Source organism: Eutrigla gurnardus, assembly GCF_963514095.1.
Source record: "Eutrigla gurnardus genome assembly, chromosome: 20".
NCBI lineage: Eukaryota > Metazoa > Chordata > Actinopteri > Perciformes > Triglidae > Eutrigla > Eutrigla gurnardus.
In genome coordinates, this window is record NC_139931.1 from 16,326,886 (window position 1) to 16,347,054 (window position 20,169).

At 42.5% G+C, this 20,169-nt stretch overlaps 3 protein-coding genes across 5 annotated transcripts; 2 read left to right on the plus strand and 1 right to left on the minus strand.

Moving 5' to 3' along the window:
- Window positions 1-688: 688 nt before the first annotated feature.
- Window positions 689-8,306, plus strand: LOC311031760 (glutaryl-CoA dehydrogenase, mitochondrial-like). The gene is made up of 12 exons (XM_084038223.1): window positions 689-789; window positions 1,185-1,300; window positions 1,613-1,645; window positions 1,784-1,924; window positions 2,024-2,086; window positions 2,386-2,556; window positions 2,649-2,778; window positions 3,594-3,810; window positions 4,036-4,139; window positions 4,228-4,353; window positions 7,361-7,521; window positions 7,648-8,306. Exons 2-12 carry the CDS (start codon window positions 1,198-1,200, stop codon window positions 7,719-7,721), a joined length of 1,323 nt encoding a protein of 440 aa, XP_083894349.1. The 5' UTR covers window positions 689-789; window positions 1,185-1,197; the 3' UTR covers window positions 7,722-8,306.
- Window positions 8,307-10,471: 2,165 nt separating this feature from the next.
- On the plus strand, window positions 10,472-12,587 carry LOC311030751 (uncharacterized protein). 2 transcript variants are annotated; one of them, XM_084036716.1, is made up of 3 exons: window positions 10,472-10,642; window positions 10,782-11,075; window positions 11,853-12,587. In XM_084036716.1, exons 2-3 carry the CDS (start codon window positions 10,847-10,849, stop codon window positions 12,167-12,169), a joined length of 546 nt encoding a protein of 181 aa, XP_083892842.1. In that variant the 5' UTR covers window positions 10,472-10,642; window positions 10,782-10,846; the 3' UTR covers window positions 12,170-12,587. The 2 variants fall into 2 exon arrangements, with proteins under 2 accessions (XP_083892842.1, XP_083892841.1); XM_084036715.1 differs by having other exon boundaries at window positions 10,473-10,642; window positions 10,755-11,075.
- Window positions 12,588-13,937: 1,350 nt separating this feature from the next.
- On the minus strand, window positions 13,938-20,031 carry farsa (phenylalanyl-tRNA synthetase subunit alpha). 2 transcript variants are annotated; one of them, XM_084036527.1, is made up of 13 exons: window positions 19,848-20,031; window positions 19,499-19,636; window positions 18,887-18,985; window positions 18,685-18,803; window positions 17,880-17,972; window positions 17,089-17,217; window positions 16,904-17,019; window positions 16,704-16,788; window positions 15,948-16,047; window positions 15,094-15,259; window positions 14,849-14,926; window positions 14,573-14,687; window positions 13,938-14,193 (listed from the first exon to the last, which is right to left on the minus strand). In XM_084036527.1, exons 1-13 carry the CDS (start codon window positions 19,992-19,994, stop codon window positions 14,088-14,090), a joined length of 1,491 nt encoding a protein of 496 aa, XP_083892653.1. In that variant the 5' UTR covers window positions 19,995-20,031; the 3' UTR covers window positions 13,938-14,087. The 2 variants fall into 2 exon arrangements, with proteins under 2 accessions (XP_083892653.1, XP_083892652.1); XM_084036526.1 differs by having other exon boundaries at window positions 15,094-15,262.
- Window positions 20,032-20,169: the final 138 nt, after the last annotated feature.

Genomic DNA, 20,169 nt, shown 5'->3' on the forward strand with positions numbered 1-20,169 from the left:
ATCAAATTGTCTTTATTTTGTTTGTCCCCCAAATTTACTGACTGATTTTCTTTCTTTTTTTTACAGAGCCCGTTGAACAGTGTGATGTAGGCCTATTATGCTGTATGTTACATTTTGTCTGTAGTAAATACCACTGTCATAGAAATATGGTCGAGTAAAATACTTGTCTGTCATGCAAATTAATATTGGATTGGTTTTATTCTGAGAACTGAAATATTAATAGATGTGCTGAAGTATTCCCTGAAGGCAGCCATCTTTAATGATGATGGATGGCCACGAACACAGAGTTCATACATAATGTTTATGTATTTATATGTCCTGCTTTCACACTGACAAAGACGACTCCTCTGTGAAAAGATGAAGTTGGTATGATTTCATGCTGCCTTCACGTGATATCGCAAATATGGTAAATAAGACTGGCCGACTCGGAAATTGCACGTGAACGCCCCCTCAAGTTGTAATTGTTGTACGAGTGGGGAAACTCCGAGGAAAAAACCCGAGTTGGGGTGACGGGAACCTTTCAACGTGGCAGAGAAGAGGACAGTTTCAGTAATGATGCGTCTGTAGCCTATATCATTTTACAACAAAGCACTTGAACGTAACATTCTCGTTCAAGTCGGATTTCCCCGACTATCACGTGAAGGCAGCAAAAGGGGCACGTCTTGTTTGGCGTGATTTACGTGATGACGTCGGCTTGTGTTTTGACGTTCAGTGCCACTGCGCCGTCAACCTTTAGTGGCAGTCAGAATCGTGTAGCCGAACTAAGGACAGCTGACCAACTAAACACGGGTAAACGCTCCTTACACAACATGTTCACTATTATTCTCAACACACAGCGCTCATTGTCACCGTGGACATTTGGAAATAACGTTAACACCCGAGTTACTAGCTAGCTTGCTATCACGGGCTAGCGCTGCTAGCTTACCTTATGTTGCAATAATGTCACTGGCTACAAAGGTTAGCTGAGCTAAATTAGCTTAGCTTGGCACTGTGGCAGGTAGCGTCATTGGATATTATAGTGACAGGTTTGACATGGACCCGGGAGAACTGCATGTAACGTTACAAAACGTGGATGAGCCATGCGGTCACACAACGGTTCAACTCTTGGGAAGACTGCTGTGGACGTTGTTGCCATTACTTTCACCGCCTAAGCTTAATGAATGCAGAAGGTGTTTCTTTTATAGACTCGTCTTCATCATGGCTATGAGAAGCGCTGTGTGTCGTCTCTGGGCCAACCATCACAGATGTGCCATCATCTCAGCCTGCAGAGCACAGGGAACTGCAACAAACGTCAGATGGGGTGAGTAATATGACGTCAGCTGCGTCCCACAACAACACAGCCAGTGGCATCCGTGTGTGTTGTACATTTCAAAAACTGAACAGCAGTGTGGCTACAGCTGATGTCTGTAAACATTCATGACGAGGGGGAGATTGACCCTGTTTGTCATTTTAAAAGAAAATTGCTTTGTCGTTTTTGTTCCCAGACTTGAAATATCATTTGACACCCACAAGGAGACCCGTGGTAGCATTTGATTTGAAGCTTCATTTGAGAAAGAGTTAAGCAATTGTGTATATTATTATAGTATGTTTTTCTGCTTTGAATTTTCCCCAGATGCAGAGAAGACTCAGCAGAAGTCTAAAACACGTATGTTAGTCACTCCTTATATGTGAAATCTCTTTATTGTCCGAGATCATATTTTGAACATGAGGCTCCCACTGGAATGTATGTTGTTCTGTGGTTGTAAGGATTTTTTCTGCCGTTTCTCTTCTAAATGTCCGACAGCGAAAGTGCAGTTCAACTGGCGTGATGCCCTGAACCTGGAGAGCCAGCTGACGGAGGAGGAGATCATGATCAGAGACTCCTTCCGGACTTACTGCCAAGACAAACTCATGCCTCGAATCCTTATGGCAAACAGAAATGAAGGTGAGAGACTCATCTTCAGCCAGGACCCTTAATTCATGAAATGTGTAGTGCTATATTATCACTTTGTAATACGACGGCTGCTTGTGTCATTCATTTCAGTGTTCGACAGAGAGATTGTGTCCGAGATGGGAGAGATGGGAGTCCTGGGCCCAACCATCAAAGGTCTGTACTCACTGCATAAAGAGAAGATTTTGACATTTGTTATTGTAGCATTTTATTGTGAACTATAAAACTTCACCACACTTCTATTGTAAAATCCAATTTCTGTCCCATAAATGACAAACACACACACATCACAATGAAATGGACTTTGGCCGTGTCCACACTAGTCCTGTGTGTTTTGTTTGTTTTTGAGAAATCTCTAAGTTTGTGTGTCTACGACAAAAACCCATTAAAACTACTTTTATTTCCCAACTTTAATTTCATTTTTCACAATAACTCCTCCTGTGTTCGACATAAAGGTTATGGCTGCGCTGGGACAAGCTACGTGGCCTACGGTTTGATCGCCAGAGAAGTGGAGAAAGTGGACAGCGGCTATCGCTCGGTCATGAGCGTGCAGTCGTCGCTGGTCATGCACCCCATTAACGCCTACGGCACAGAGGAGCAGAAACAGAAGTACCTCCCCAAGCTGGGTCTGACACGTTATCTATCAACAGTCATTGTTCGTCCATCATTATAATGGTTCACAGTGATGAGTGACTGTGCTCGTGGTGTCGCTCCCCAGCTCGGGGAGAGATCTTGGGTTGCTTCGGCTTGACGGAGCCCAACCACGGCAGTGACCCGGGCGGCATGGAAACCAGAGCCAAGTACAATCCCTCCGGCCGCAGCTACACTCTCACTGGCTCAAAGACCTGGTGAGTAGGGGATGTGTGAATGAAATAAATATAATAGAGGTAAAATAATAAGGGATGCTTCTGGAGCTGCATCTCTATATATAGCATCTCATTGGTGGTTCAACCTTTGTGGAATTCAATGTCCTCAACTTATGAGACTGATTGTGTCATTTCAGGGTTTACACTTTGCAGTTTTACATATTATCCACTCCAATTGGCTCTTATATTTTAGATAGAAATCTAAAATGTATTTTAGACCATTGTGATGCATTTTCCCCTGGTGAAGCACTATTTCAAGGCAGCGTCACAATGTGTCTGATGGGGAAGAGTTAATTTTTAATAGATGAATCACGTACGTATGAAAGATAAAGTATCTGATGTTAATGTCAGGTATTTTTACACCCAGTGACTCTTCTTGGTTTTATGTAATATTTTTTTACTATTTTGGGTAGTATTTCGGTTTTGAAGATAAAGGTTTTTGTTGTGGCACAAGATTCAATATGACATTAGTTGGCCACAAGGTGGAGCTCTTTACGGATAAATTACTATAGGAAACTAAAGATGTTGCCTTTTTCCTCTGGTGTACTAGAGTGGCATTTGATGAATCGATGGACGTAATGTTTTTTTATACATTTTATAACTTCATGCAAGTAAATAAGGTTATTATGCTGTAGGTCCAAAGAAACAGAATATTAGAAAACATACTACCAGATTAAAGTAAACCAGTAAAGTACCGACCAGCCGACTGCGTAGTTACAGCTCAGGTCTATGTTCTTTACACTTAAAAGTAAAAATCAAGCCTACCTGTGCATCACTCCTTCTGCTTCCGCCCTCAGGATCACCAACTCTCCTGTGGCCGATGTTGCTGTGGTCTGGGCCAAATGCGATGACGGGAAAATCCGCGGCTTCATCTTGGAGCGTGGCATGAAGGGCCTGTCAACACCTAAGATTGAGGGAAAGTTCTCCCTGAGAGCCTCCGCCACCGGGATGATCATCATGGACGAGGTGGAGGTTCCTGAGGAGAACCTGCTGCCCAACGTCTCTGGCCTCGGGGTGTGTGGAGCTAAACCATGAACAATCTGGTTAGGGAGTCATGTGACGGTGGAAGACGGTGAAAGATAAAGTTACATTCATCGTATCCTCATGACACATCGACTTTGTTATTGTACTGTTTCTAATAGGCATTCACCTTCATGTAAAAACCACACGGTGTGGCTCAGTGTTTTACAATTCAAACTCAGCATTAATTGCTCCTCACTCTCCTGCTGCTGCTTCCAGGGTCCGTTTGGCTGCTTGAACAACGCTCGTTACGGCATTGCCTGGGGCGCTCTGGGTGCTGCCGAGTTCTGTTTCCACGCAGCTCGACAGTACACACTCGACAGGTCAGAGTGGACAATTAGAATGGATATATTCATGTTTCTAATGTGATTTTATTTTGTATTGATAAGGATTTATCGTTTTCTGTGCCAGAATTCAGTTCGGCGTGCCACTGGCAAGGAATCAGCTGATGCAGAAGAAGATGGCCGACATGCTGACAGAGATCACCATCGGTCTGCAGTCCTGTCTGCAGCTGGGGAGACTAATCGACGCTAAAAGGTAAAGGCAACTTCATCCACTAAGTGAAGTCTGACCTCTTCTGTCAGGTTCAAAAGAAATACATTATTTATCCTTTGGTTCTCAACAGTGTTATGAAATAGATATAGATAAATATAGATTTGCTACTGTGTCTTATTTTGGTGGCTGACTGTGGTTTAATACAGGAATTGCAAAGATGCAACCAAACACAAAGTGCATCTGAGGCTGATTGTTTTGCAAGTATTTGGTCATAAGGGTCTCCCTGTGATAGACTGGCGTCCTGTCCAGGGTGTACCCTGCCTTCGCCCAATGACAGCTGGGATCGGCTCCAGCCCCCCCGTGACCCTAAATACAGGATAAGCGGTAGAAAATGGATGGATGGATGGATGGTCATAAGGGTCATTCCGTGTCATTTCATCAAATGCCTCCCACCTGACCATCTTAGAATGTCCTGAAAAAATTTGAGTACAAAGACACACTTGTTAATAGGACATGAAACATCATTGAATGAAGGGTAGTTTAGACGGTTTTTGGCATCATACTCTGAAAAGCCATTTTTAAACGGCATTATCTGGAAAACTATCTCACCTGTGGCCTTCAGAATTTTTACAGTGTATATCTGTTACTAATAGCTTCCAGACATGAAATATCAGGGGTGTAGCTCAATGATAACCTAGTATGGTAGGTACTTAAAATGAGGCTTGTTGAAATAAGGTAGTACATTTGAAGAGTGGCTGAGCTCCCATTTTTACAGATAAAAGACTTCTATCACTTCTGCCTCTATCTCTGGTGTTAGCTTAAACATTCTACAAAATATGGTCTCTCTTAGATTATTACTTTCACAGATATTAAGGCTCAAAAATGGAAGTTAACACATCTTTGCCCAACTTCAGAGTCATATTCCAAAAAACTGACAAGACGTATCAGGTCCAAACTTACTTTTTTTGAAAGATCATATTCTTCTTAAAATCATATTAAAAAATCAGGAGGGTGTTTTGCCTCATTTTGTTGCAGTGATTTTTTAAAGATCCTGATATTGGTGGGGTTTTTGTGGCTGGTTTTGGTACTGCATGTCCTAATAGCCTACCAGAAAACATCACAGGAGGGCAATTCAAATGTGTTTTTTACCATTTGCCAAAGACTTACATGTGCCTAAATGCTACTGATAAATTTAGCCTCACGAAAACATTAAAATGTAGCACAGTTGTAGTTACAGAGGCAATAAGTCCTTGAATGTGAGTTAAACATGGTGAAAGCAGCTTTTAATGTCTTAAACCATGAACAAAAATAGCATAATATTGAAGACTGTACATTTTGTCATACTTTAAGTATATAAATACCACAACCAAATCAAATAATAATCTTAATTTGAGCATAAGATTTTACATTACAGTACAAAAGTCTCCAAAGTTTGATATTGAATAACAGTTTGTCTCTATGCTCACTGTGAGGGATCACACATTTTTCATCTTTTAGATCCAATTCCTTTGTCACATTCATTAATTTGGCAGTCAGTTTAGAAATTGTCTAATGTACATCTCTGCTCTGTTGTGCTCATCTTTTTTGATGGCATACATGCGCCCAGTTTCTGGAGAGGGAACGTCAATCCTTGCAATTCTATGCTGCAGTGGAACATTGCACATCTTCTCTTCTTGGCCAGTAGAAACTCTTGGCGGGGCCATGTGGGTGCATGAACTGAACCAGTACATCTTCATCTTGATCTGAAACATCTCTGATACTTCCTATCCACCATTTCTGATCATAACTCACATATTGTCTCATAGTGAGCACAGAGACAAACTGTTATTCAATATCAAACTTTGGAGACTTTTGTACTGTAATGTAAATTCTTATGCTCAAATTAAGATTATTATTTGATTTAGTTGTGTAATTTATATACTTAAAGTATGACAAAATGTACAGTCTTCAATATTATGCTATATTTGTTCATAAGACATTAAAAGTTGCTTTCAGCATGTTCAACTCACATTCAAGGACTTATTGCCTCTGTAACTACAACTGTGCTATATTTTAATGTTTTCGTAAGGCTAAATTTATCAGTAGCATTTAGGCACATGTAAGTCTTTGGTAAATGGTAAAAAACACATTTGAATTGCCCTGCTGTGATGTTTACTTGTAGGATAATAAGACATGCAGTACCAAAAACGGCCACAAAAACCCCACCAATATCAGGATTTTAAAAAATCACTGCGACAAATTGAGGCAAAACACCCTCCCAATTTTTAAATATGATTTTAACAAGAATATGATCTTTAAAAAAAAGTAAGTTTGAACCTGATACGTGTTGTCAGTTTTTTGGAATATGACCCTGAAGTTGGGCAAAGATGTGTTTACTTCCATATTTGAGCCTTAATATCTGTGAAACTAATAATCTAAGAGAGACCATATTTTGTAGAATGTTTAAGCTAACACCAGAGATAGAGGCAGAAGTGATAGAAGTCTTTTATCTGCAAAAATGGGAGCTCAGCCACTCTTCAAATGTACTACTTTATTTCAAAAAGCCTAATTTTAAGTACCTACCATACTAGGTTATCATTGAGCTACATCCCTGATATTAAATGTCTGGAGGCTATTAGTAACAGATATACTCTGTAAAAATTTGGAAGGCCACAGGTGAGATAGTTTTCCAGATATTGCTGTTTAAAAATGGCTTTTCAGAGCATGATGCCAAAAACCGTCTAAACTACCCTTCATTCAATGATGTTTCATGAGAAAACTATTGACAGTAGAGACCTAATATTTTGGATTTGTCCTATGAACAAGTGTGTCTTTGTACTTGAATTTTTTCAGGACATTCTGAGATGGTCAGGTGGGAAGATTTTCACAAATTTGATGAAATGACACGGAATGACCCATAAAGTAAAGTTTTGGAAGATTACAATGTATTCAAATTATCCTGAGAGAAACACGAATACATCTTTCTTTAGTTGATAAAATATTTCAGTTGGGGCCAAAGTGGTTCAGGACTGACATAACATAACGCAACACAAATGTGTTTTCCTAACAGAGCAGCCCCAGAGATGATATCCATGCAGAAGAGGAACAGCTGCGGCAAAGCCCTCGACATCGCCAGGCAGGCCCGAGACATGCTGGGAGGAAACGGCATCTCCGACGAGTACCACATCATCCGCCACGTCCTGAACCTGGAGGCTGTCAACACATACGAAGGTGAGGCGGGGGGAGAGACGGTTTACAGACTTTGGTTCCACGTTAGCCACCAGCATAGCTGGAATGAGAGCATCATACTCTGATAGTCATCTTATTCACGCTGATGTGGGTCGTCTCCTCCTCCAGGTACCCATGACATCCACGCCCTGATCCTGGGCAGAGCCATCACGGGACTGCAGTCCTTCACTGTGAACAACTAGATGCAACCGAGGATCCTGCTGTCAGAAATGTAACTCGCACGTCTGCAGCAGTTTGAAGATGAATACCTGCCTTTTAGTGATGATGTTTGTTTTCACTCAGGTTAACAGAAGAGATATATATTTATAGATATATATGAGTGCTTCGTTTTGTGTGCAGTCATGTTTGGATTAATTCAGAAGTTACATTTTCAACAAAACTATTTTTCTACTCCTAATCACAGCACTATAGGAGAGACGTCCTCTCGGCTCCCTATATCCCCCGTTGTATAGACAAATTCAAATTGATTGTATATTCATTGATGCTGCTGTAATGAAGTATTGACGGTTCTGAATGAGGTCAAGATCTAGATCTGCTGCTGGTTACTGCAACGTTGATACTGTCATCATAAAACTAAATTAATTACAACTCGTTTGGAATTGCATGTAAATCTTTTTTTAAATTAGAGTACAAAGATGACGAGATCAGTTACTGTTACGTTTGCTTTACTGGCTCTGTCACTAAGATGTCATAACTTTGCATGGTTTGCCAGAGGTGGGAGCATTCATGAATAAAATCATAAATAAAAGTTGTTGATGCATCCCAAATGTCTACGTTTGATGAGGTAAGACTTTATTCTCAGCATAAATCTAAGGAATGGAGAGGTGATGTGTTGGAAAGGGGAGTTCTGCTTTGTATTCATCTTTTCTGGGCAATATCAGATAATTTGACCTCTTTGGAGCTCAAACAGTTAAAAGAGAGGGTTTCATTTAAATGAGACGCCCTGTATATACAGTGGCTTGTAAAAGTATTCATACCCCTTAAACTTTTCTATATTTTGTCGCGTTAACATTTCAGTTTTTTATCTGTAAAAAGATGTGAAAACCATGTATTATTTTCCTTCCACTTCACAATGATGCTTCACTTTGTGTTGGTTTATCACCTAAAATCCCAATAAAATACATTTACTTTTGTGGTTGTAACGTGACAAAATGTGGAAATGTTCAAGGGGTATGAATACTTTTACAAGCCACTGTATTTAAATCTGCATGTTGCAGACCAGGTCCAAGTCTGTTGATTCATGAAAATAGATCAGTGCAAGTCTAAATTCTGACATCTGATCATATTGTCTTAAATGGTCTCATTTAATTGTCATATTTTCTTACAATTTCGCAACTCATAATTGTGTCTGAAACAATTCCTTTAAAAAATCAACTTAAAACTGTCTTTAAAAATAAAATTTTGATATAAAGCCATAATTGACTTAAAGTATTTAATCTTAACTTGTGCAACGTTGGATGATTTGATTTCTTTCGGATATTTAAAAGAACCATCCCATAAGTTTGGATGGAAATCTTTCAGTGGTTAACTGTTAACAACTCACAGACATCTGAAACATGACGGTCTAATAGAGGTCATCCTTTTGATCTTTAACAATATATCCCTTTTTATAAGCTTGTCTGTTTTCATCTATCCTAAACTGAAAAGTAAGTAATAGCAGCCAGATGATGATGTCACGATGACCACGTCCACGTCTTCTACACCATGAAGACAAAAGGAAGTGGTTCAAGTCACTGAACATCTCCAGTTAAATCAATCATTAAGAAATAGAAACACTGACTGATGTTTTTTATATTTGTATAATTCAGACATCTGTTTTCACTTCGACATTTAAGCCACATTAAAACATTTTTCAGTAAATCTTTCTTAAGCGCTTGCAAACACTTTATCCCCTCTCCATTATTAATGTATTTCATCCTTCCATCTTTTGTGCATGTGAAGATATGACTGGCTGACTAATTGCCCCCTGGATGACCTGTGTGGTCAGTGCGTCCTCTCTGATACACGCCATCATCATCATATTCTCTTATCCATCAGCAGCAGCTATGACGCTCTTATACTCTATGATTAGTGAGGTTTTTCATCTCAAATGATCATCTGGATAATAACCACGGTGAATTACAATCTCTGTCTAAATGAGTCACGATTGGACTAAACACCCCCTCTCGACTCAAATCTTTTAAAGCGTTTAACAAACATACTAATCCTCTGACTGCACTAAATTATGAGATTAGGATTTGGTATTGGGGGGTGTGAGCAGTGTTACTGTTGTGGGATAGGTTTAGGGCGTAATGTATATGATGAGGAGGAGGAATAACTTTCTGCATTTAAATTGACTGATGATCTAGAATTTAACTGAATACTGAAAACTAATTTGCTCACGTTATCTAAGGAAATGTTTCATAAAATTAAGTACTGGCAGTAAAAATGTCAGTGTTATTAAGCATTGGTTGGTCTGCACCCATGGGTGGTCCCAAGGTGGTGTCAGGCTCAGTCAGGGTCCAGCAGAGTGTCTCACCCACCAGGGTCCTGCCTCCAGTGGTGGATCCGATCCCTGGAACTCTTCACAGAGATAAAATACAAAATAACATGATAAGATTTTTGATAAAAATGTGTTTTTAGAAGAAACCTAAAAGAAGACGCTGACTCAGTCAGCCAGGTCGTCGGTCATTTTTAGTTTTTGAACACTGAATGTAAACTTTGTTTTTGTCTGTTTGCAGTAAACCTCTACGGGGCGCCTTTAAACCAGTGGAGCAAAAACAAGATTATCGGCTGGCGTCGTAAATGTTTCTAACGGCTGCGCCTTTAAGAGAAGGTGTCCCGCCTCCTCTTCAAGGAATCCCTAGATAATAGAGCTCTACTAGAGGGGACTTCTCGGTAACGTGTGTAGGAATTAACGACACGTGGATTATTTGTGGTTGAAGCGGAGTGAAGAGGGACGGCTGGTCCGAGTGGGCGGAGCTGACCGTCTGGACCTGCTGGCGCGGGACGAGCGCGCGCGGGCGCTTCATTTCAGCACCAAGGACAGAGGCAGCGGCTCGCGGACACCTCGCGTAAAAGGACGCACTCCAACATTTGGATGGATGTGGGGCTTCAAAATAAGGTTAGAAGCGAAGTTTACACTTTTAAATGCTCTTATTTAAATTCCCTTAGTGTTTGCCTTAATTGCCCCCCGGGGACAAATACAGTTTTTGATTTAATTGTTCGCTTTGCAGGATTTAAGACTTGCCTGCGACAAACAGTGACTCGAGGAGGAGGAAGCCAGATAGCCAGCAGTTTCATCGGTCGGAGTTCATAGTCTCTGATCATGAATGGCGACATCTTCCCCGCACTGAACGTCACCGGTCGAGGCAAACAGTACTCGTTTTCACCGACCGTGGAGGCTCCTCTCTACCGGCAGTACAAGCCCCCGGCGAGGGACATCATCCCCCTGCCCAAGGCTGTGGTCTACCTGCTCATGGCGGTCCTGGTAGTGGTTGGAGTTGCCTACGCCATCGTTGGACATCTCATCAAAGATTTGGCCATCGACATTGCAGGTATGGCCTTCTGTGAATTACACATTTTAACATAAAGTGAAACGTGCGGACGCTCAATCTCGTGTCCATTTGATTTTAAACGAATTATTATTTATCACCATTAACGAAATAAAAAGTGGAAATTGTTACAATATTTTGTCATACAATTGGGCTGGTTGACATTCGTACCATGGTTAATGGCAGAAACCACGTCATCCTTTAATGCTAACTGACGTTTTCACGCCCCATTTCATAAACGTTACAATTTACCGTCGTTCACTCGTACATTTTAGATAGTTTAAAAAAATAATAATATATACAATAGGCTCATTTTAGTTAACTCTAACCGTTGTTTAATTTAGTTTATCGAACTATTTCAACTATTTGGTATTGCACCCATTTAGCTAACGTTAGCTCGCATTTTAGCTAACGTTAGCTCGCAATTTAGCTAACGTTAGCCAAAAATGTACGTTGCTGCTAACGTTGTTCGTTCATTGCTTTTCAGCCGTTTAATTTTAGCAAACACCCACACTTTATTTATTTAATAAGCTGCATATCTCAACCATTTAACCACTACTTTTAGCTAACAAGCTAAAGTTATTAGTTTACTTATATTTCCCCTGCATAGCCCTACATATTTTTTTCCTACCCAAATATATAGCATTACATTTATAAAAATAAATAAATATTTGTCTTAATATAATAATAGATCATTTTAGCTACTCCTCCGTCTGCGTGATTGATCACCCTTTCATCATTGCTGGTATTAAACCTATAACCTCTGTCCCCCTGGTTCAGAGTGTGTGTTGGGTCCATCTGGTGATGAAGACAAGGAAAAGGACAAGAAACCACAGTGCAGCGCCTCCAGCCATCCTCCCTCAGCGCATCCATTTGCCCACAATGCCTTCCACGTGTGGGACCAGGAGGACGTGGTCATCTCTCTGCCCCACGAAGAGAGAGACAGCCCCCAGATGAGCCCGATGATGATGGCTTCTGCCATCCCCTACATCCCCTCTTTCTTCCCGCACTTGCACAGTCCCACAAGTCACAGCTGCCCGGCTTTCTCCAACAGCCCGGGGCCAATCAGAGAGAGCAGCATCACGAGGGAACTCTGACCCTCGCCGTGATCATGAGCAGCCTCAGTGACTGGCGATCGAGTGTTGCAACCTCCGGCGCACACAATGCAGGTACGACTTTGGTGTGTACCGGTGAGGCCATTGTGTAGGAAATGCAGACTTCCCGCTCACATTTTAAATGATTCCTCAGAATTATGCAACGTGATTGGAGAGTGGTCTCTTTTCACACATCATATCAACAGAAAAGGCAAAAGCAAACACCCTGAGAAGGGCAACCCAAGGACAAAAAGGGACCACTGGAGAAGGTCACTGTTATTGTCTCTGTGTGCCTTCAAAGGGAAGCTGTTACACGTATTAGATTTGGTTTAATAAAGCCTAGCAAGTGGCTGTACAACAATATGAGAGTGAAGCAACTGTATGTTCCGTGTGTTAGAGATATTTCTTCCCAAGTATAAAGTTTGTCTCATTTGTGGAATTTAACTGCTGGTTGATTTTGTTATTGCTCTTAAAGTGAACCTTACACTCAGATCAGACACTCGAGGTTACTACATCATCCTCTGTCGTCAACCAAGCCGTTTCCAGGCTGTAAACCAACCACCTGGCAGTCTCACACACAACTGAGGAAAATGCTATTTCAAGAAACCGAGGGATAAGCTTAAGAGGAAGACTTAGCGGAGTTCCAGCGATTCAACATGCACACAGCGTGACTTAATCCCACGGCCTTTACCGCAGGCGTCATGGATTCCCCTGCGTGGTATGCAGAGTCTATAGCGCTGTTTATAGTACAGGGAGTATACATTATGTGGCATGATGGGGAAGTGAGCTGATTTCTTCATTTAAAGATCTGGATTGGCATCAAACGTTTGTTAAATGCAGATTTACAAAAATCACAAACAGCGGGTGGTCTACTTGCATTTAGTCTGTTTTTTTAAGAAGGAAGCTGTTGATAAATTTAAATATTCTAGGAAGTTTTGATCATTACTTTTTTTTTTAACAACTCATCTAAGCAATGTCACAGTCATTTCTTACAGCGAGAGCTTAGTGAGCTAATTAAAGCACCGAACTGTCTCTGAACTTTTGGAGCAGTGAACGCGAAACGTAACTCTATTCAACAAGTGATGCAATTGTACACAGGATTACATGGGGATCAAATGCAACTTCAAAATAAAAGGATTTCAAGTTGAAATCCTTTTATTTTCAACATATTTCCATTACAAAATTTTGCACATTCTAAGAAATATCTGTAAGAGCAGCTTTCGTGCTAGCACGGCACCAGATAATGAACTCGGGGAGAAATATTTCATGACATATGACAATATTCAAAATGCAATCCGACATCCTTGGAATTACAAAAACAGCCACAGCTTCTTTTCCGTCTGCATTTCTCAACAAGTCTTTTTCTACTCCCTGATAGAAGTAGTTACGGTATGAATAGAAAAGTAACAGGTAACAGATCAAATGTTCCTCCACTAGCAGCTAGAAACCTGAACATAAATCCTCACTCTGGGTTCAAACGTACCGTTGTCACAGCACCCACTTGGACTCCTCAAAGCAGGAAAAGCTCAGGTGGGATTGATAACATTAACGATAATGAACGAGCACCACGATCCCCCCCGAGGGAATTCATGTTGTTAAATGCACCCGTGTTCATTCTGAGCACTGACTGGAGTTGCAGGTGGAACGTTAAGGAACCAAGTTAGACGAGTTAATGCATAAACTTTAAATCTTACAGTAAGATTGAGTGAAAATTGAGTCAAACAAAAAGTTCAGACAGAACCTCATGTTTACAACAAACACAACTCAGGTATTGGTATTTGGAAAAAGCTTTTTTTATTGTCACATTCCAAAAGTAGTATTTCTGTACAAGTAGGTGGTTTGTTGTAACTAGTAACCCAGTTCTCAGTACGTAACAAAGCTGAGGTCAGCGATGAGGTCAGCGATGCAGCTTGGTTGAACCTCAGGACTCCAGTCGACATATGGGGCTGTCGTAGACCATCTGTAGGTTGACCTTGTGCCCCACCAGCTCTCTGATGTTGTTGATGCCGTATTTAATCATGGTGGGCCTGCGAGGAAGAGGAGAGAGGAAAGAAAAAAACAGTTGTGATGCAAAGACGCAGCCACAACAGACGCGTTTGTGTTGTCTGCTCTGGGTGTGACGGGTCAGAGCGAAGCAACGCAGGGCCGTTTACTAAACAGGAATACTTTAGACAACAGACCTAGATATCTACAATGTGGGTCATGTGTGCGCTGGCCGCCTGCACAGCGAGAGACTCATGACGTCTACAGACAGACTGAACCACACTCCTTTAATCCTTAAATGGAAAGAGATTAGGTAGTTTGCACAGGCACACAGATGTGCTCTCGCTTTCAAAAGAATTACATAAAAAACAGGCCAGTTGTGATCTTTCACAGTTTGTGTTCTGTTTAGTTTCATGCGCTTACCTTTCCAGAGACAGGCCCCAGGCAATGACGGTCACATCCTCAGGGAGGCCCATGGGCAGCAGCATCTCCGGTCTGAACACGCCGGAGTTCCCCACTTCCACCCACTTTTTAAGTCCTGTACCAACCCAGACACGTTGTACAAAGATGGCAAAGGAAGCAAAAAAACTACTTGATACTTTATAAACCAGACCAAATAAATGCTTTCAGGCAGAAGGCCATAAAACCGAAAAATGCATAGAACTTCAAGTGTGAGTGCTGAAAGGGTTGGTACTCTACCTTCATGGTAGCTGAACACTTCCATGCTGGGCTCTGTGTAAGGGTTGTAGGCCGGCTTGAAGCGCAGTTTGGTAATCCCTAGAACATAAACAAGAACGGGCGGATTTGTGAGGCTTGAAATAAAAAATAAAAAAAACTGCAGAAAATCTTATCACGGTGTTGCATAACTCCACTAAAACCATCTATTATTACTGTGTGTTGTATTAACTTTCTTTATGCACACGGTGTCATGGAGACCTCCTGACCTAGCTTAGTGAAGAAGGCATGCAGCGTGCCCATGAGGTCCCCCAGTGTGAGCCCGTAGTCGGCCACCACGCCCTCGATCTGGTGGAACTCGGCCAGGTGGGTGGCGTCCAAGGTCTCGTTCCTGAACACCCGGTCGATGGAGAAATACTTGACGGGGGTGAACTTCTCCTGGCGGGTGACGAGATGGAGAGGGAGAGAGAAGAGTCGTGGTTAGTGACGTCACAAGTCACAAGTATATGGACGTTACACCGATGCGATTGGTGGACATCTCAGTCTAAAGCAGTGTGCTGCTGTTAAAGGACAGCCTTTATATTATATAACAAAATGATGTATTCAGGTCCTGGTGCAGGTCGGGTTAGAGGAGTCATCTCATCAGCATGTACGATCCACCAAATCCTTGTTATAACAGTATGTTTTCATATTAATACTTGGAACAGCTTTTCAAAAGGGTTTGGAACACGGCTGCACAGATTTGCTCCCTTTCAGCTAAAGAGCATTAGTGAGGTCATTAGTGAGTTGCAGCTCATCCCTGAGGAGGGTCCAAAAGACGGGGGCGTGCTTACAAGGTACGTCTTAAGATCCAGTCCAGAAACAAAGCAACAAAAAAAGGTTGATATTTTCCATGTAGTATGGAGTATGAGTTGAGGAAAGAAGCCGAGCTATACTCGCTATGTCGCTGGATGAGCGATGTCTCATACTATCCTTCAGCCACCTTCTCTTAAAAATTCAATCCTCTTAGGATTTATTCTGGGAACTTGCGACGCCATGTATGTGAGGTCGCCATTTCTCTGCCATTGCAGGAACGACATGGTTCGTGTCCCTAGGAGCGCTCGACGTTTGGACCTCGACCCACCTGTTGTGCCAGCTTGTACAGCATGCGTGCGCTGACTGCCGTGGTGTGAGTGCGGAGGATGTTCTTCTGAGCCTCCTCTATCTTCCAGTCACATTTGTACCTGAAAGACAGCAGCATAGTACAGAAGTATGTCACCGGCTTTGCTGAAAGCTGAATAAAAGGGGAAACCTGTCTCCACTGATGTGATGGGGGGGTTGATGGGGAATGTAGTCAATTTAAGCAAAAGCTTCCTCAGTGCATTTTAGAAGTGAGGCGAGTTCGCAGCCGCAAAAATCTGCTGTTCGTCCTGCATCCGACGCCATCAGCTGACTCGCAAAGTGCAGACTATTTCAGCTTGGATTTAGAGGGTGGGCCCCTAAATGTTTCCAGGAAACTCATATCAGGAATAATCTGCTTGATGTAAAAAGTACATCTAACTGACAGATTTCTACTCCCTCTGACTTTTATTGTATGCATAATAAAAGGTTGATGGGGAAAATAGCAGATTTTGTTAGAAATCTTTCAAATAAATTATGAATGTTATCCACTAAAGGGGCATTACTGCTCTCATTACAATCAATTGACTATGTTAAAATTATTTTGTTTATTCTGATTTTGAGCTATGGAAAAACATTTGGATTGAAAAATTAAACTTATTTTAGATGTTAAATTGAGGAACCGAATGCTTCACCTGACTAAATTTCCCTGCAACATTGATTGGACATCCACCTAAAAATGTGGCACGTTCCCTTTAATTTGAGTTATGGCCCGTCTCACCCTTGTGAGCCAAAGCCCCCCTCTGTGTGGACCTTCTTCACTCTCTCCAGGTAGTCCTGCGGGAAATCGTGGGCGAGTGCTGGGTCTGAAAAAAAGGAAAGAAGAAAAAAAAAGATGTCCTGAGAAAATTCTCATGAAAAAGAGACTTGGAAGTTTGGAAGTGCGGCGGGGCTGGAGAGAGAAACGCCACACGGCCTCACCAGACAGGAAGAAGGTGTCGTGCTGGTCTCTGGCCGGGTGCTGCTGGGGCTGGAACAGGGAGTCGAAGTTCCAGAAGGAGCTCTCTATGAAGTTGTTGGTCGGCATCTCTGTGAAGCTGCGGGAAGCGGGGAGTTCATGTTTCGGGTGCGCTCGTTTGCATGACGTGTTATTCTCGGCCACTCACCCCATCTCCAGGAAGATCTGCCTGAACTGCGTCCGCACCTTCATCAGCGGGTGCATGTGGCCGCAGTCGGGGGCCACGCCCATCGCCTCGAAGTTGTAGGGCTTAAATTTCTTCTCTTTCCAGCTGCCACTAAGACGAAGCAAGACAAAAGAAGAGGTGTGAAGGAGGAAGGACTAACTGTTGCCTTGACTTCAGCTCCAGCATCCTAACTTCTTCTTCATCTGGATGCTGCTTTTAGGGAAATCCCCTCTATGATGTAATTTCATGCAAACCTTTTCATTCTCCTCAGCATTAAAACACGATAAGCTGAATCATGAGTGCCCGTTATTTATTTATCATTATTTCCTATTTTTAAGTACGGTGGCTTTCAGGTAAAGTAACAACGTAAAAAGGCCTTCTCTAGAGCCAGTGTTTGGTTTGTCCCTTCTGGGCTACTGTAGAAACATGGTGGCGCTCCCTGTGTGGATATGAAGCGCTTATTCTAAGCTCATGCAAACACTACAAGTCTTCGTTTCAGGTCATTACACTGATGAAAACACAGTGGAGAATAGAGACGGAGATCATCACAATCATGTTGTCCTGCCCTGCCTTTAGAACAAAGTCCTCATCTCTGGACTTGTCCCCTTTATTGGGCGGAGGTTTCTCTGTGTCCTCCGCTGAGATCCTGCACACCGTCACTGACAGACAGAGGAGGACAGACGGGACACGTGTTTCCCAGTTGTGTTCGGCCGTGTCTAAAGCAGACAACGGTTCAAACATATTCACAACTAGAGGGTAACAACCGTACTCACTTGGCGATCATCTCAGGAGTGAGCTCCGTCTCCTGTTTGGTGATGGTGGTGCTGAAGGAGCTGCCCTTGGCGATCCAGTACGACTTCACCGTCCTAAACACGGACAGAAAGATCACTCCATACCACCAGAACAACACTGTGGGGCAGCGCATTATTAGTAGAAGTGCTCCCCTGGTGGCGCGGTATTGAAATGACTGGCGACGTACATCAAACCCACGGACGTGAATCATGTGATTATGAATATGAATGATGACATATTTGATGACATGTTCTTTTTGACTCCAGATACTATCTTCTCTCAGGAGAAGGATGCTCACCACATCTGATCCTAAATCTGCAGATTGTTTTTTTTTTGTAAAACAAATTAAATTTCTCTCCACGACTCTGCCCTACGTTGTTATAACTATTAAAGACATACAGCAATATTGAAGCTATATATATTATTTTGTCTCAGAGAACCTCAAAAAACACTAGTGCCTTCTATAATAAAAATTTAATTATAGAACCCTGCAGTTACCCTCTCCGTTATATGGTTAATAACTATTTTTATCTGAAATATCCCTGTTTCAGCAGAATATAAGACCATGGAAGGGTCTGCCACCACCTCGAAGAAATGTTGGTCACAGACGCCGTGAAGCAATCTCACATTTCTAAGGAATTACAGAACAAATTCTGGCAAGAGGAGCAGGATTTATAAACCTCATGCCGTCTTGTGGATGGCAACCACAACAAACATTCTACCGCCACCTACTGGTAGACACCGGTTCACAACCCACGCTCGTGTACAAAAGGACCAGGGACTCACACTTCTGAGAGCAGTTTCCTCTTCTTCAGCTCGTTCTTCTCCTTCTCTTCCAGCTGAGAGGCGCTGCCTTTCTGGACCAGAAGCAGCTTCTCTCTGACCTGGTCCTCTGTGCTCTCCACCTGGGGGGTGGGGGGGTCATACATGACTCATTCTGGGTGACCGCTCACAAAAAAAGCCCACGACAAGTTGACATGACACATACGGTCCTGAATATCCTCGGGCCGCCCTCGTGTGCCTTGTCCACTCTGATCCACTTGTTGGACATGGCCTTGCTGAAGCCGATCTTCCCAAAGGACAGTTTCTGTATGAGGACAAACAAAGAGGCACGACGGGGGTCACTGAAAACAATCATTTAGAATTTAAACAGCATGTGCAGTCACTCTTGCCTCTATTCTGGTTGTTTATTTTTATACTAAGCTTACATGACAGCACCTTAACTTACATACAGAAGGGAATATACAAAGTAGACATTACTGGGAGGGAGAAAGGAACTATATATATATATATATATATATATATATATATATATATATATATATATATATATATATATATATATATATAAATAAATAAAGGATAGATGATGGTGATGACAACAGAAATGCATTTTCATTGTTTTTTCCTCAGAGGGTTTCATGAGGAGCATAACCAGTAGAATACATAAGAGAGATATTACTGATATTTTTCATTCTTCACAGCAGACCTGCTTAATACTTGGGGGCTTCATGTTTACACCTGAACCATAAACCAGTTCCCACCAGTTTATGTTGTACTTTAAGCCCTGCAGGTGATGCAGTCCAGCTGTTACACTCACCATGAGCTCACTCTGTGCCAGACCCTCCGGCGGGATGGAGCCGAAGACCCGGGCTTCGTGGCTGCCCTGCTCGGCTATCTCCGTGCCTTCGCCCGACAGCTCCCAGTGTTTGGTGGAGCGCTGCTCGGCTGAGATTAACTGGACAGCGGGGAGCAGACGTGACATGTCAGGTTGTCAGCTAACAGTGTACATCATATTAACCCTGACTGGATAAACTAAACCCGTCTATCCGAACTGCTCTGACTGACAGTTAAAAGTCTCTTTCACACGTTATTGCATCAGTTACACTAAACGAACAATGTTGACGGTGACAGCCGACTTCCGCTGCCGCTCGGCCCGGGAAACTCACGTCGCCGAGGGCTTGGAGACTCTTCACGGCTCCGACGATGACCTGGTGGTCCAGCCCGAGGCTGTTCGCCACCTCCAGGCTGTCCACGCCGTCGTCCGCCTTCTCAATCCGCTGCAGAAGCGTCTCCGCGACACCGGTGTCCGCCATGCTGCAGCCCTGCGAAGCCCCAAAGAGACCGGATGTGACGTCGCCTTTCCCGAAGGCCGAATGTATTGGAGTAGCAGGACGTCAAAAAGACGCAAATTCAATACCGTAAATATTGTAGTTAATCTTACTTAGAAAAAAGGTAACCTTTTTGGTTTTTCAGAATAGAATAACTTGA

Bases quoted from the DNA above. Each gene is read 5' to 3' on its own strand.
- farsa (XM_084036526.1), bottom strand. From the start codon at position 19,994: ATGGCGGACACCGGTGTCGCGGAGACGCTTCTGCAGCGGATTGAGAAG. The intron at 18,804-18,886 runs GTATGTGTCATG...CCCACCCCCCAG, and splicing joins GCCCGAGGATATTCAGGACC to GTGGAGAGCACAGAGGACCA. The intron at 17,020-17,088 runs GTGAGTGGCCGA...CGCTTCCCGCAG, and splicing joins CAGATCTTCCTGGAGATGGG to CTTCACAGAGATGCCGACCA.
- LOC311031760 (XM_084038223.1), top strand. From the start codon at position 1,198: ATGGCTATGAGAAGCGCTGTGTGTCGTCTCTGGGCCAACCATCACAGA. The intron at 2,557-2,648 runs GTCTGACACGTT...GTCGCTCCCCAG, and splicing joins GAAGTACCTCCCCAAGCTGG to CTCGGGGAGAGATCTTGGGT. The intron at 7,522-7,647 runs GTGAGGCGGGGG...CTCCTCCTCCAG, and splicing joins GGCTGTCAACACATACGAAG to GTACCCATGACATCCACGCC.
- LOC311030751 (XM_084036716.1), top strand. From the start codon at position 10,847: ATGAATGGCGACATCTTCCCCGCACTGAACGTCACCGGTCGAGGCAAA. The intron at 11,076-11,852 runs GTATGGCCTTCT...CCCCTGGTTCAG, and splicing joins TTTGGCCATCGACATTGCAG to AGTGTGTGTTGGGTCCATCT.